Source organism: Vombatus ursinus, unplaced genomic scaffold (assembly GCF_900497805.2).
Source record: "Vombatus ursinus unplaced genomic scaffold, bare-nosed wombat genome assembly UNPS02014790.1, whole genome shotgun sequence".
Taxonomy (NCBI): domain Eukaryota; kingdom Metazoa; phylum Chordata; class Mammalia; order Diprotodontia; family Vombatidae; genus Vombatus; species Vombatus ursinus.
This window is the reverse complement of record NW_020954568.1, coordinates 853,708-868,272: the sequence shown is the minus strand read 5'-3', so window position 1 is coordinate 868,272 and position 14,565 is coordinate 853,708. Positions and strand designations below refer to the sequence as shown.

Genomic DNA, 14,565 nt, shown 5'->3' with positions numbered 1-14,565 from the left:
CTCAGTCTCAGTCATAAGCTTGTGCTTTGGGGACTTTCCACAAGGGCCTCACAGACCTTGAGAGCTGGACGGAGTCTTGGAGACCAGGGCAAGTGCCTTGATGTTCAATAAGGAACCAAGGCCCAGAAAAGGGAGGGGACTTGTCCAAGGTCATATGTGAAGGTAGTGACTAAGAGGGAGGGGGACAGGGACCCAACAGCCCCACCTTAGTCCCTCTTTGTCCCCGTTTTTTGGCTCACTCCTCTTTCTAATCCAGAAACAACATATAGTTCTATACTTAATGCCTAATTTCATGACTGATTCCTAATGTATGTATGTTCATTCATTCAATGTCAGCCATGGGTCATAACATCTCACACTGGAGATGACCTTCAAGGCGCCCAATGTGTCCCACACATGAACAAGAGCCCCTCTCCTCAAGTGCTCCAAGCAGAACCCTCCTCCCAAGGACAGGTCCACCTGGCACACCTCTCCTGTCCCTTCCCGAAGGCTCCACATTCCTAATCTTTTACTGGTTCCACCCATGGCATGACCTGAAGGACCTTCCCTAAGAATTTCAGAGCCAGAAAGTCTTATCTATTTTAATTGTGTGATTTTAAAGATAAGGAAATTGGGACCTGTTCCAGGTCACTCAGACGGATCGGGACAAAGCTGGCGCATGAGACCGGGTCCTCTGACTTCCACCTTCTAGTCCCCACACCACACTGCTCTCCTGTGAATGCTCTGGGGCTCTCACTGATGGGATTCAAAACTGGTTCCTAGGACAGCCACCCTCCATGATAGAGAGTTGGGGCCACGGGATGGGACCTCCACCCGTCTCCTTCTTCACCAAGAAGACACAAAGGGGATGCAGATGTCCTCTGCTTCGGTGGTGTCGGTGGCCCAAGGGGGAACAGAGCACCTCCTCAGACACCCAGAAAACCAGCAAGGAGAGGTCAGAGGTGGGGTGCTATCGGAGGACAATGTGAGAGGGCTCCAAGGGGGAGATCAAGGAAGGCTGGAGCCTTGCCCTGGAAGGCTGGAAGCACATTGTTCCTGGAGTTGATTCAAACACCCAAAAGACCTCGAACTCTGCCTGCTGGAGCAAAATTTCATATTTGGGGGAGAATTTCCAGCCAGGCAAAACCCTCAGCTCCACCTAAAGGACCATCCGAGTCTTCAGCAGTTCAGCCACTTCCCCAATGTCCTGAGGCCTCTCTGGCAGCCCCAACCCTGCCCCCGGACAAGCGCCAGCTCCCCGGCCCCCATCCATAGGCTCTGGGGGCGGCTTCCAGCCAGCCCGGTGATTTAAAGGGGGAAAAATCGCTCAAGTGTTTCAAACTGGAAAGGATTCAATTTAATTTAACAAATCCAGACACCAACCTAAGGAAAACATGAGCAAAGAAGATGGGAAAAAATGTTCCATCTCTGGATGGGCCAGAAAAGTGAGGATCCCAGAGGGGGCTGGGGAGGGGGCGCAACTCCCCATCAAGGTCTAACAGCTGTCCTGACCGGGGTCAAGGAACAGAGCAAAGGAAGGGGGGGAGACATCCTCGCCTCGATTTGGGGAAATACAATAGTGGTGACTTCTCATGTGAGGGTCCTAGGATGGGTGAAAGATGCCTTCTAGGAAGCACATCCAGAAAGCCCAGAACCAACATGGTGTTATTTGAAAAGTTATGACCAGAAAGATCCAGCCAGCAAGGAGGCTGAAGCATGGGAGGGTGAGACCCTGGCTCTGCCAAGGGCAAAGGTGCTATCTAACGCCACGTCTTTAGACCCTACATCTAGCTCTCTTCCCACATGGTCAGACTGGCCTTTCCCCAGAAACCAGGAAGCCCCCTCCCACCTGTTGGCCATGCCCTTGGATTGCCACTCGATCACCCAGAGCTTACCCAGGCCAACCCTAGACCAAGAGAGGAAGCGTGACGCCATGCTAGAAGTAGCCCTGTGATGGGAGAGGTCCATGGACCAAGGCTCCATTCAGACAATGGACTCTCACTTGTTGAATCCCAGCCCTAAGGGCTCCCCTCCATGGTCCCCAAGAGTGGGCTAGAGGACTGAGGCTTGGGTGCCCACACCCACATCCACCTCTCTACCTGCTTCAGCTAAGGGTGAGAAAGCCCACATCCTCAACTGCCCACCATACTCTGAGCTTCCCCATACACAGGGTCCTGGCCTCACTTGTTATGGCCATTTCTCCAATAGCATTCATTCCATCCAAGAATCTACATGTCCAAGGACCTGAAGAAGAAGAAAAGCTCTGCCCAGGGAGATCACAGGCTAGCATGGGACCTCACACCCGAACTGGTCATAGGCATCAGAATGTGCCTGAGTGCTAGGGAGGGGTCAGGCAGAGAGACCTGACAGATTCATGGCAGGCGAGGTCACTTCTAGCTGGGAGTGGGACATTCGAGCCCCTCCCAGACTGTTTGCTCAGCAGGCAGAGGCAAGGCCAGACTAGGTTGGGGCGTTTGGGTCCTCAACATGTGACCTTGGGAAAGCCCCTTCCGTTTCTATGTTCTCTGTCCTCTCCTCCCACTTTCTGAGTTCTAAGGTTGCCCCGAGCCCTGACATTCCATGTCATCAAGTCTTTCTCTGTTCTCACACCCCATAACCCACGTTCTAAGATCCCTCCCACTTGACGTCATGTCCCATGTTCAACAGCATCTTCCAGTTCTGATATTCCACATTCTATGTTCTATGTTCTTTCTCAGTTCTGGCGTTCTATCTTCCAAGGTCCCTCCCAGTGCTGAAATGCCATATTCTAACGTCCCTCTCTGCTCCATCATCCCGTGTTCTATGGTCTAAGACCTTCCTTACCTCTGACATTCCACAGTCTGGGTTCTAAGGTCTATCCCAACTCTGACATTCCATACTTTACGTCCTAAGGACTTTCCAACTCTGACATTCTATGTTCTGTGGTCTCTCCCAGTTCCAGCATTCTATATTATATGTTCTAAAGTCCCTCCCAGATATGACATTTCATATTCTTAAGTCCCTCTCTGCTCTGTCTTTTCACGTTCTGTGTTCTAAGATCCTCCTCATCCCTGACATTCCACAGTTTGTCTTCTAATGTCTCTCTTAGTTCTAACATTCCATATTCTATGTTCTAAGGCTCCTCTCTGCTCTGAATTTTCATATTCTAAGGCCCTTCCTTGCTCTGACATTCCATGGTCCACATTTTAAGGTCTCTCCCAGTTGTGGTTTTCCATGTTCTATATTCTAATGTCTTTCCCAGTTTTGACATTCCATGTTTCATGTTTTAAGATCCTTCTCAGCTCTGACATTCCATTTTTGTGTTCTAATGTTTCTCTCACCTCTGGCATTCCGTGTTCTAAGGTTCCTTCATATTCATAGAATATGATCCCATATTCTATGGTCTATGTCAGGAGGTCTATTCCAGCTCTGCCATTTCCTGTTCTATCTTGTAAAATCTCTCCCATTTCTGATGTTCCATGTTCAATGTTCAAAGGCCTCTCCCGGCTCTAACACTCCGTGTTCTATATTCAAAGGACTATATAAGCTCTGTCTTTCTATGTTCCACGTTCTAAGGGCTTTCCCAGTTCTGACATTCCATGTTCTAAAGTCCTTCCTAGCTCTAATAGTCCATGTTCTATGTTCTAAGGTCTATCCAGATCACACATTCCATGATCTATGTTCTAAGGTCCCTTCTAGATCTGAAATTCTTTGTTCTGTCTTCTAAATTCTCTGCAAGTTCTGACATTCCATGTTGTAAGGTTTCTCCCTGAGCTGGTCTTCCATGGTCTAAATCCTAAAGTGCCTCCCCACTCTAACATTCCATGTTCTATATTTGAAAACTCTCCTTCTAGCTTTCACATTCAAGACTCTTTGTTCCAAGTTCCTCTTCCAACTCTAAAATGTCATGTTCTAAGGTCATTCCTAGCTCTAACATTCTATGTCCCATGTTCCAGGTTTTTTTTTGGCTCTGTCACTCAATTTTGTGAGCTTTCCAACAGGTCTGACATTCCATCTTCTATGTTCTAAAATCCTTTCCTTGTTCTGTGTTTGAAGGACCCCCCCCATAGCTCTAACATTCAATGTTCTATGTTCTCATGTCTCTCTTAGCTCCAAAATATCACTTTCTAAGGTCTCTCTTAGTTGTTATTTCATGTTCTCTGTTCTAAGGTCCGACATTCCATGTTGCAAGGGCTTTCCCAGTTCCAAGATTCCATATTCAGTGTTCTAAGGTCCCCTCTAGCTCTAACATTCTATATCATATATTCCCAGGTCTCTCCTAGCTATGACAGTCCTCTCCCAGTGCCTATGTTCTAAGGCCCTTCCTAACTATAATACTCCATATTATATATTCTAAGGTTGCTCCTAGATCTGACATTCCATTGTCTAATCTCTGTCCATCTTCTGTATTCTAAGATCTAAGATGTCATCCAGCATGCTGTATTCTGCTCTGAGGATGTGATGCCTTAACCTTCTGAGTCAAGGACACAAGTAGGGATTCAGTACATCTGTCATCTTACTCAAAAGCTTATGTCAAGAATCCTTCCCTTTCGTTGGCTTTGCCAAGTCCCCCATGGTAACAGGTGCATTTGGTGGAGAGGACAGCTTGGCTGAAGCCATGATACCCAACTAATGACTTTGGTCCTCAGCCTCCTACCTACTCAACCCATACATCTGAAAACCCTTTCCATAGAGGGCCCTGAACTAGGACAACATAGGCTGCGGAGATGAAGATGAAGTGTCCTTACTCCGCAGAGCTTAGAAACTAGTTGAGGACACAAACTATAGACAAAGGATGCCATGATGTGAGAAGGCAGGGTATTTCTAGTGCCCCCAAAGAGTGATGTGGGCAAGGGATGGCTTAGGGATGCAGATGGAAGTGAGATCCCCAGTCCCTGTGGCCTCCTGACTAGAGTGGTGATGTCTGGGAGCCCCCAAAAGCTGGGGGGGGGACATTGGGAAGGCACAAGGGGGAAGGCAGGCTACAGGAAGACCTGGGGTGGGGGAAAGAGAGGGTTAGGCCAGAGATGTTCTCATCCGGTGGGCCGGGAGGAGAGGAGCCTGGCCCCGAATAGCCCCCAGCTGCAGCTTTCAGTAGATGTCATCCTGCAGTCATGTTACCAGGACCCTCGAGATGTCAGAGTAATTCACAGCTGTGTTCCACGGCCTTCTCTCCTTTTCCTCCAATCCCTCGTTTTGAACACACCCCAGAACAACAGGGGCTTAGCCCGCCCCCGGAGACATTCAAAGCTCTAAACAATGCAATTATCTCACTCTCCCCATGCACGGGGGGCGGGAGAGCCCCCTAATAGAAACAAAATGTCGCTTTATTTATGTTTTTAATTTTAATTCTGGACTGGGGCCAGGATGATAATACATCTCACATCAGTGAAACCCTGAAGAAAAACACAACTTGGGGTGGGGAGGAAGAGAGGAGGGGTGCTCTCCTGCTCACCCCTTCCCTAGTCACAGCCCACTCCCCAACTGCCCCCCAAAAGTGCATACATTTCTGCCAGACACCGTCTCCAAAGCAACCTCTGCTCAGAGAGCTCAGGAATGGGACCTGCTCATCGTTGCTACATCCCATGAGCTCTGAGCTGCTGGACTCATGAAGCAGCTGGATTCAAGTTTAATTACTGGACATCAATCATGATACAGACCAGCTCCCTCTGAGAGATGCAGGAATGTGCCGTCCACGATGAGCGCAAAGGCAGAATGAAGGCCAGTCCCCCTCGCTGGCCCCTCTGTCCAAAAGGTGAAAGCGCGGGCAAAATCAGGGGCCCTGCATGACCAGGATGGTCAGCAGCCCCCCACTGTAGGACCCCAGCACCATCACCATCCTCAGCTCAGGCAGCCCCCCCCTAGGACCCCCGCACCATCACCACCCTCCCCTCAGCCCCCCCCCCCCCCCCGTAGGACCCTGACACCATCACCACTCTTAGCTCTGGCAGCCCCCCACTGTAGGACCCCGGCACCATCACCATCCTCAGCTCAAGCAGCCACCCACTGTAGGACCCCAGTACCATTGCCACTCCCAGCTCTGGCAGCCCCCCACTGTAGGACCCCAGCACCATTGCCACTCCCAGCTCTGGCAGCTTCCCACTGTAGGACCCCAGCACCATCACTATCCTCAGCTCAGGCAGCCCCCCCCCATAGGACCCCGGTGCCATTGCTACCCCCAGCTCGGGCAGATGAGCACATTGGGATGTCTGTACTCCCCTAGCCTGGGGCTGAGGGCTGAACCAGCTCTCCTCACTCTTCCTTGGGACCCCGAGGGTCTGGTTCACTCTGGCTTTTCTCCCTCAGGAGTGGCCACACCCCCTCCCTTGACTCTGGGCTCTCTGGGGATCCCTCTCCCATTGGGTCCACCAGCTCAGATCACTCTCTGGAGCCCCAACTCCTGAGGTGCAATTCTGACTGGACTGATCGTCCCCTACCCTCTGTCACTCCTCTCCTGCCCACCTTTCAAGGGCTAGCCCAGGTCTAGGGGACTTTGTGTGGACCAGGTGTTCTGATCACCCAACTCAAAGTCTCGTGTCCCTCTGAATTCAGCAATCATTGCCTTCTTTGACTCCCACCTCGATTCATTCCTCCTCACCTTCTAAGCCCTGCTTCCACCAACCACTTCTGGGCACCTCCTAACATGAGGTTCTCTGCTGGGCATGGGGGAGATAAGGACAAGCCGGGAACTGCCCCTGCCTGCTGGGCACTTTCATCCTTTTCCCTCCCAGACCCATCGACTACACCCTGAGCCCTCTGCCAGATCCAAGGGATGTGCAGAAAGAACGTGGTAGCCCCCCGACCTGTCCCTGGGGTTGTCTCCGCCTCCCCCTCTCAAGACCTCACCCCCGCCTTCTCAGATTCCCAAACAACCTTCATGTGCCCTAGAAATGAAGCCTCCACCTCTGCCCCTCCCGAGGCCTCAGCTTCCTTGGGTATAAAATGAAAGAACAGCATTGAATGACCTCTAAGGGTCATCCAGCATCAAAGAAGGTCTTCCAGGATGGAGAGCCCGACCTATCTCCAACCCTTACATATAGATGGATCCCACCAGGGCGGTCCCTGCTCAGAGAGGGGCCCCCACGCCTCAGAAGGAAAGACCAGTGGGCCAGACACAGGCCTGGGGAGAGTGCACGGTTCATTCATCCATCCACCCATCCACCTAGGATCCATGCGCTCAGCCGGTCAGCCTTCAGCCAGTGTCTGGAGTCCAGACCTCACACTGAGGTCAAATCTAACAGCGACGGGAGAGCCAGGAGACAGAAGAGAGCGAGCCCCTCTCCTACGAGAGCGTATAAGTTCACTGAGAAATCACGTCCACCCACGGTCCACAGCAGGATGGAGCCTGATGGAAGTGGTGGGAGATGCCTTCAGCCCGCTAGAGCAGAGAGGGGCCTGAGAACTCTTCAGATCCAACAAAGGGAGAAAACAAGGCCCGGAGGGGGTAACCAGGCAGTGAAAACTGAGCTAGGATTTGAACCCTGGCCTCAGCCTTCTACTCTGAGGCTTTTGCCTCACAGTATGGTGGGAGGGGGGATGAAGGCGTCCCCCAAAGCCCCTTCCTGTTGCGTCTGGGACCTTGGCAGAGGACTGGGCAGGGAGTTTTCCTGGAGAGGTCAGAAGGAGCAGGTGCAGTGGGCAGACCGGGAAGACACTGTTGTTTAGCCCCGGGAGGAAGGGCCTCGGTGGCGCGATAACCCTGCGGCTCACCAGCCCTCCTGCTGCTGGACCAACAGAGCAGGGCCTCAGCTGGGCCTAACCACAGGCCAGGCCTCTCACCAGCGATCCCAGGGCCAGCGGGACTCAGCCTCAGCCCTCACCACTTGAAAGCAAAAGACAAAAAAGCAATATTTTCTCAGGCTTCACAAGGGTGTTGGGAAATAAAAGGGCGAGATTAAAAAAGGGAATCATCTTTCCAAAACAGTATGAATGACTCTTGGGCCATGGCGAGGAGGCCCCGGGAAATCGGCAGGGGTCCGAGGGCTGAGCTCAGGAAATGGGCACGGCTGCCTCATGGCCAGAGCCCCGCTAGCCCTCCACTGTAGAGCAGGCTGGGGCTGCATCCTCCGCTGCGGGCACGCTACCCCTGGCCAGACCTCTCCTCTGCCATGCCACTGATGCCCGCAGAGGGAGGGAGGACAAGGCCTCCACTCACACGGGGAGACTCAGGTCCCCCTCAGCACCCAGCCTCAAGTAGCCTGCCCAGATCCCCCCGGTTCCCAGCCTGTCTCCCAGTCCAGCCGTGGGGGTGCAGAGGAGGGGAAGCTCCCCGAGGGCAGGCTCTGCTCAGTTCTGCGTGCCGGGGTACCCGGCCATCCCTGAATGCAGGCTGGTGGGCGGGGGGCCAGGGCCAGGCTGGCCAGCCAGCTGCCACCTGCGCACACTCTAGATTTTTCCAAACACCTTGTGAAAGGGCATTTGTGTGCCCCGGCTCAGATTTCCCCAAGAAACATTTTCCATGGATGAAAATCTCCCCACATCACGTCCCAAGAAAGCCCAAGTGTCCTTTGGCTCCTGCTGGTGGCTCCGCGGGTTATGAAAGCCAGACTGTGAGGCTGGTCCCATATAATATCTGCCTTCACTGGTTATGTGGAGAGTCAACATTGGGATGGAAAGAAGCGGGGGCCAGCGGTCTTGGTCAGAGGCTAGAAACCCAAGCGGGAAAGGCTGCCAGACAAGGATTTTCCAGCTCTGGTCCCTCGAAAGGTCTCCGAGAAGTCACCGGCTTCTGCAGACCCTGCACCCCTCTCAGGGCTTTGACGGCGATGGGGGGCCAGAATCACTCCCATTTTGCACAGGAGGAGACTAAACCAGAGAGCTGGAGGGGGGACGTTTCTTCCCTAGTGGAAGAGGCCACCCTTCTCCCTTTCAGCGTCTGCCCCTCGGGCCCAAAGGGTAGAAGGGAAGACAGCCCTGGGTGGGGATCTCGGGGAACCCAGACACTTCCCCGCTCTTCCACTAGGGGGCAGGGCGGGGCTGTTCCTGGCGGACATTGCCTCCACAGTCATGGGGATGGAAGGCAAACCTTCGCCCCTCTCCCGGCCTCAGTTTCCCTATCTCTAGCACAATGGGGGTGGGCTCCTCCTAGCTCTAGGATAGAGTCCATGAGCAGTAGGCCCCTCGGGCCCATGATTTTATCAACAGGAAGAACCCCAAGACCCCAGACCCACAGACGAGTCCAAGGTGGACACATCGTGGCGATATGGATGCTGCGTCCCCTTCGGCAATGGGAAGCCTGTCTCTCTGGGTTTGCCGGGGACCCAACCTCCAGCCTCCATCTTTCCCCAGGCCAAGGTGGTTCCCCCGCACTCACGTGGACAATCAGGCCAGTTCAGTTCAACACACCAGTGCCCTCCTCTCTGGCTATCTCCTCCACAGCCCCATTAAACACCTTGCTCCCCACACTGGAGACCATGCCCCAGGGCAGCTTCCACTGTAGGGCCCTCACCACCCTTTCAGGCAGGCCCCGGCCGGCCTTCACTTCTCTCCCACCATCTTTGCACCCTGAAGCTCTATTCTCTCTTATAAAACTGGGAACCCACACCCTCCCCCAGATAAGGCTGGCCTTGGGGGAAAGACCCCCCTCCACACATTTAACAGAGGAGAAAACTGAGGCCCACAGAGGGCTTGCCTCAAGGCCGCACCAGTAAGATGTAGCCAAGGTGGGATTTGGATTCAGGCTCTGACTCAGCCCCACTCACGGTTCCTTCTCTTCCCACTTTAAGTGAATTTCAGCCATTAAACTATGGGCCACCAAGTCCCAACAGAAGGAATTCCAAGCCCAGAAAAAGCCCCAAGAAATCTCAGGGTTTCTTTGGTTTTTAACCAGTGCCCTCAGCTTTTACATCTCCTCCTTTTCTGGCCATCTCTTTGCCCTACACAGAGAACTTTCTCTTGTAATAAATATTTAAAAAAAGAAAAAGCAACCTACATGTGTATGTGACTGTGCATGCAATGCTCCGCACCCACAGTCCCCAGCCTCTGCCATGGTGGGAGGGAAGAACATTTTTCTCAACTCTCATCTGCAAACGTCAATTTTGCTTAGTCAAGGCAAGCCCAGGGAGTCTGGGGATGGTCTTGAGCCCTTAGAACTGAGTGGGAAGCACACAGGGCCTGGGCCCTGGAGCGGTGTGGCTCTGGGCTGTTAGGTTTGGGCCAAATATTGATTAGTAGGAATGCCCATCCAGAGATTTAGGAGACCACAGCTGGGGCTGCCATCCCGGGCCTGGGACTAGATCTTCTCTGTTCATTGATGGCACTGGGCAGGGGCCAGGCTTTCTTGGTGGGGGCTCCAGTCAGGCCTGGGGAGTGGTAAGGAAGAGTGGGGGGATGGGGGGATTGTGCGAAGGGAACTATCGAACCAGCAGAAACTGCCCCCTGCCAGCCCCCCCACCGCCATCCTGGCCCCCAGCTCCGTGCCGGGAGGGAAATCGAAAACTGGCACACCCAGAATGCTGTCCCAGGATGTCACCAAGGGATCCTGCCTCCGGGGCCTCCCCATCACACCATGCCGCGCACCCAGGGCTGATCTTACTGTGGAACAGTCAAGGCCAGGGGCCCTACTCCCCGTGGCTGCCCTCTCACACCCTCACTCTGGGGGCACTCCCTGTCCTTCAGCTTCATGAGCACCGGTTTGTTGGCGGGCTGTCTCTAGGATGGTGATTTGGGAGGGGGCGTGAGGCACTGACCACCACTCAGTGCCTGGGCCTGCTTCACTTCCTGGAGGACGGGTCCTGGCAGCTGCAGGGCCTCAGCACCCAAGCTGAGGACGCAGAGGACGCTGGGTCCTCGAGCTAAGTAAGCATCCTTTGAGACCTGAGCAGGCCCTGTCCATGGGCCCAGGAGCCCTGGGCAGACTCCTCAGTCAGGCTCCTGTCCCCTGAGGCCTGCTCACCAACTCCAGAGGCTGGCTGACCATGTGTGCAGCTACCGCCCCCTCCTTCCCCGTCAAGCTAACGCTGCTTCCAGGGGGGACCAGCCCCAAGAACCGCCTCTGCTCTCCCTGCTGGGCCGAAGCTGGCCCACGCCCAGCATGACACAGACTGGGTAACCCAGGCATCAGTCACAGGCCCCCAGAGGGGACCAGCAAAAATCTGGCCCCTCAACTTGGGGGCTTTCCCGCCAGCACCTGCTAAACGGGAGTAAAACCAGGACAGAAACCAGGGAAGCCAAGGGGCAGCAGGAAGGGTGGCGTGAGGAGGGGGTGTCAGGAGCCAGCCTCCACCAAGGGGCCTCCAAGGGCTCAGCCTCCCACCCCCACAGAGCTGAGGGGGGCCAGGAGGGAGCCCTCACCTTTCCCCCAGGGCTTGGGAGGACCTTCGTCATCCTGACAGAAGGAGCCAGCGACCCTTCGAGTGGTCTGGGAGAAACCAGCTCTTGCCGACATTTAGACCAAGGCCAGGCCTACCCACGACCCGCCCTTTAATCTGTGTCCAGGCAACCCAGTGCCCTCAGGCCAGACAAAGGGCCCCTCCTCCTCTGTCCCAGCCCCTGAGCCGCGGGCCCCCCAGCCGCGGGCCCCCCAGCCATGAGTCCCCGAGCCGCGCGATGCTGGAGCTGGGCACTCACTGGGAGATGTGTGTGATCGGCGCCAGCAGGGTCTCCCCTTCCAGGTCCAGATCCTCGGCAAAGCTGTTGGTCCTCAAGAAGCGGCCGGGGTTCACCTCCAGGGACGACGGGCTTTTCTTCACTGGGCACAGAGAGATGGAGGAGGGGAGACCCATTAGGACCCTGCACACACCTGTGAGATGGGCACACACCTCCCCAGATGCCACACTCACACACGCTCACATACAGACACGCACACACACTACTACACATACACACACACAACACTCACACACACACACATCCATACCCAACGACCCACCCACATACACAGATACCACACTCACACCCACAAGCTCACATATAGACACACATACACATTCACTCACACACCCACTCACACACACATAGAGACTCATACACTCATACACTCACACATCCTCATACACATACACACATACAACACTCACACACACACTCACACACACACTCACATAGACACACACTCACACACACACATCCATACCCAACAACCCACCCACATACACAGATACCACACTCACACCCACAAGCTCACAGATAGACACACATACACATTCACTCACACACCCACTCACACACACACTCACATAGAGACTCATACACTCATACACTCACACATCCTCATACACATACACACATACAACACTCACACACTCACATAGACACACACTCACACACACACATCCATACCCAACTACCCACCCACATACACAGATACCACACTCACACCCACAAGCTCACAGATAGACACACATACACATTCACTCACACACCCACTCACACACACTCACATAGCGACTCATACACTCATACACTCACACATCCTCATACACATACACACACACAACACTCATACCCAACTACTCACCCACATACAGATACCGCACTCACACCCACATACTCACACACACATATACTCACACACCTCATACACATACATATACACAACACTCACACACACAGACACACTCACACCCACACACTCACATACAGATACACACACACACACACACACACACACACACACTGTTATCCCACTGTAGTCAACATATAAAACAATTGTGAAGTTCAGTACTATGTACCAGCCCCTGCCCCCAAGAAGCTTACTTTCTAACAGGGCAGACAATACTGACTTGCTCCATATGAAAAGGGCCTAAAGTAAACAGTAGCTCCATCTCAAGGGCCACCCCAAGAGGTCCATGTCACAAGGGAACCATAGTGCGGAGCAAGCAGTTGGGGGCGGGGGGAGTGGGGCAAAAAAGGCTGAAAAAAGGAGAGAGTGTCCTTGGGGCTGAGTTTTGCTAGGGCATCAAAGGGGTGTCCGAGAGGAGGAAAAGGAGTCCAGACAAAGGCTCAGAGGTGGGAGATGAGGCGTCTTGGTTGAAGGAGGGTGTGGAGGGGGCTGTGTGGGTAGAAGCACAGAGTGCGCACATGGAGGTGAGTGGTGTCCAAGAAGATAGAAATAGCTGGGCTCCTCCAGCCATGGGGACTTGTCACCGGCCCCAGGGACAGGAATCACTTGGGTGATACCATGAGGTGACAAAGACGGTCTGGCAGGTGCTGGGCTGCATGGGGCATGGGGAGGGAGAGGTCAAGGACTCCAAGGCCTGAGGATTGGGGTGCAGGGGTGTCCTCCGAGGAAGTGAGGGCATTCAATAGAGAAGCATATGTGTGTCTGTGTACATGTGAGTGTGTCTGTCTGCATTTGTGTAACTGTGCTGTGGATTTGTGTGTGAGTTTGTATGTGTCTCCATGTGTGCAAGGGTGTGCGTGTGTGCGCATGCGCACATTTAGGGCAGAAGTCTCTTTCTGTCCTGGGATAGCAGGTCCCCACTTGGCTCATCTGCTGCCTCTTTAAAATGCACACATGGGGGACCCCACAATTTCAAGCAGCTCATGATGTGAATGGAAGGAGGAGATGTGTCCATCACAGATGGGGGCCATGCCCAGGGTGGCCCTACGACTCTCTCACGGGTCTCTGCCCTGCCGGCCTGTCGCTGGGCAGTCACACAACTCCAAAGCTTTACCAACTAGAAACCAAAAGGCTGTTAATTAGGGGGGGCCCAGATCGCTTCCCAGCACATGGACACAAGACCTCACAAGCCCGGCCACTTGGTGGTGGTCCCACCGTAAGGAGACCCCTGGCCCTTGATGGGACCCCAGTGGGACGAGAATCCCAGACGATCGGGGCTGTCTTCAGGCCCCAGCACTGGGGAGCGGCCTTCCTCAGCTGCCCTGGAAGAACAGGGTTTCTGCAAGGAAGGAGACAGGATTCCAGAGGGGAATGTGGGAGATTCTTGGAGGAAAGATAGGGGGGCTTCGAGGATGGAAGCAGAGCTGGCAGGCTTCCAAAGCCGTGGAGAGGCTTGATTCACAAAACAGCCAGGAGATTAAGAGCAGAGCTGCGGCTGGCGTGAAGCAGCCCCCTCCAAACCGGAGTGAAGGGCAGCTAGCTATCCCCGCACCTAAGACATAGAACAGCCCGCCTCAGGACGAAAGGCAGGACTCCTGAGCTCCTGACAATCTGCAGGGCCCGGATCGAGGCCTGACAGAAGAGCCCAGGCCCTCATGTGAACGCCGTCACTCGCAGGGTCGGCCCGAGGTTCTGGATTCCATCCACCCCCTCCTCAGGAAACCAGAGACCTCATCTGGCGGGGCAGCTTTCCAGGCTGAGCTCATCCTCTCCCCCGCCCTCCTGCCCTCACTCTGTCCTCTGTCCCAGGCTCTGGGCCCCTTCCTTCTCCTGACTGCCCCCCCCAGTCGATGGGCCCACCGTCCTGGACCACCGGTCCCCCCATTCTCTCTGGCTTCCTCTTCACTCCCGCCATGTCTCGGCTCTCAGACCCCTCAGAGCTCCTAAACCACGGCTCCTCCCAAACAACCTCCATCAGAAAATGACCTGGGGTTTGGGGGAACGGGGCTGCGATTCCCTTGCTGAAGAGAAGATTCACGTGGTTCTGCGTGGCCCCAGAAGTGCCACATCTTGCACATGACAGATTTTCATGCACTCGGGGCTCC

General features: G+C 54.3%; 1 protein-coding gene across 1 annotated transcript in view; it reads right to left on the bottom strand.

Annotated features, from left to right (window-relative positions):
* KCNQ1 (potassium voltage-gated channel subfamily Q member 1) overlaps nt 1–14,565 on the bottom strand; it is a 361,243-nt gene that overhangs the window by 213,557 nt on the left and 133,121 nt on the right. Inside the window, exon 11 of the mRNA XM_027868695.1 lies at nt 11,527–11,647. Within this exon, the coding sequence (XP_027724496.1) occupies nt 11,527–11,647 (121 nt within the window). The remainder of the gene's footprint in view (nt 1–11,526; nt 11,648–14,565) is intronic.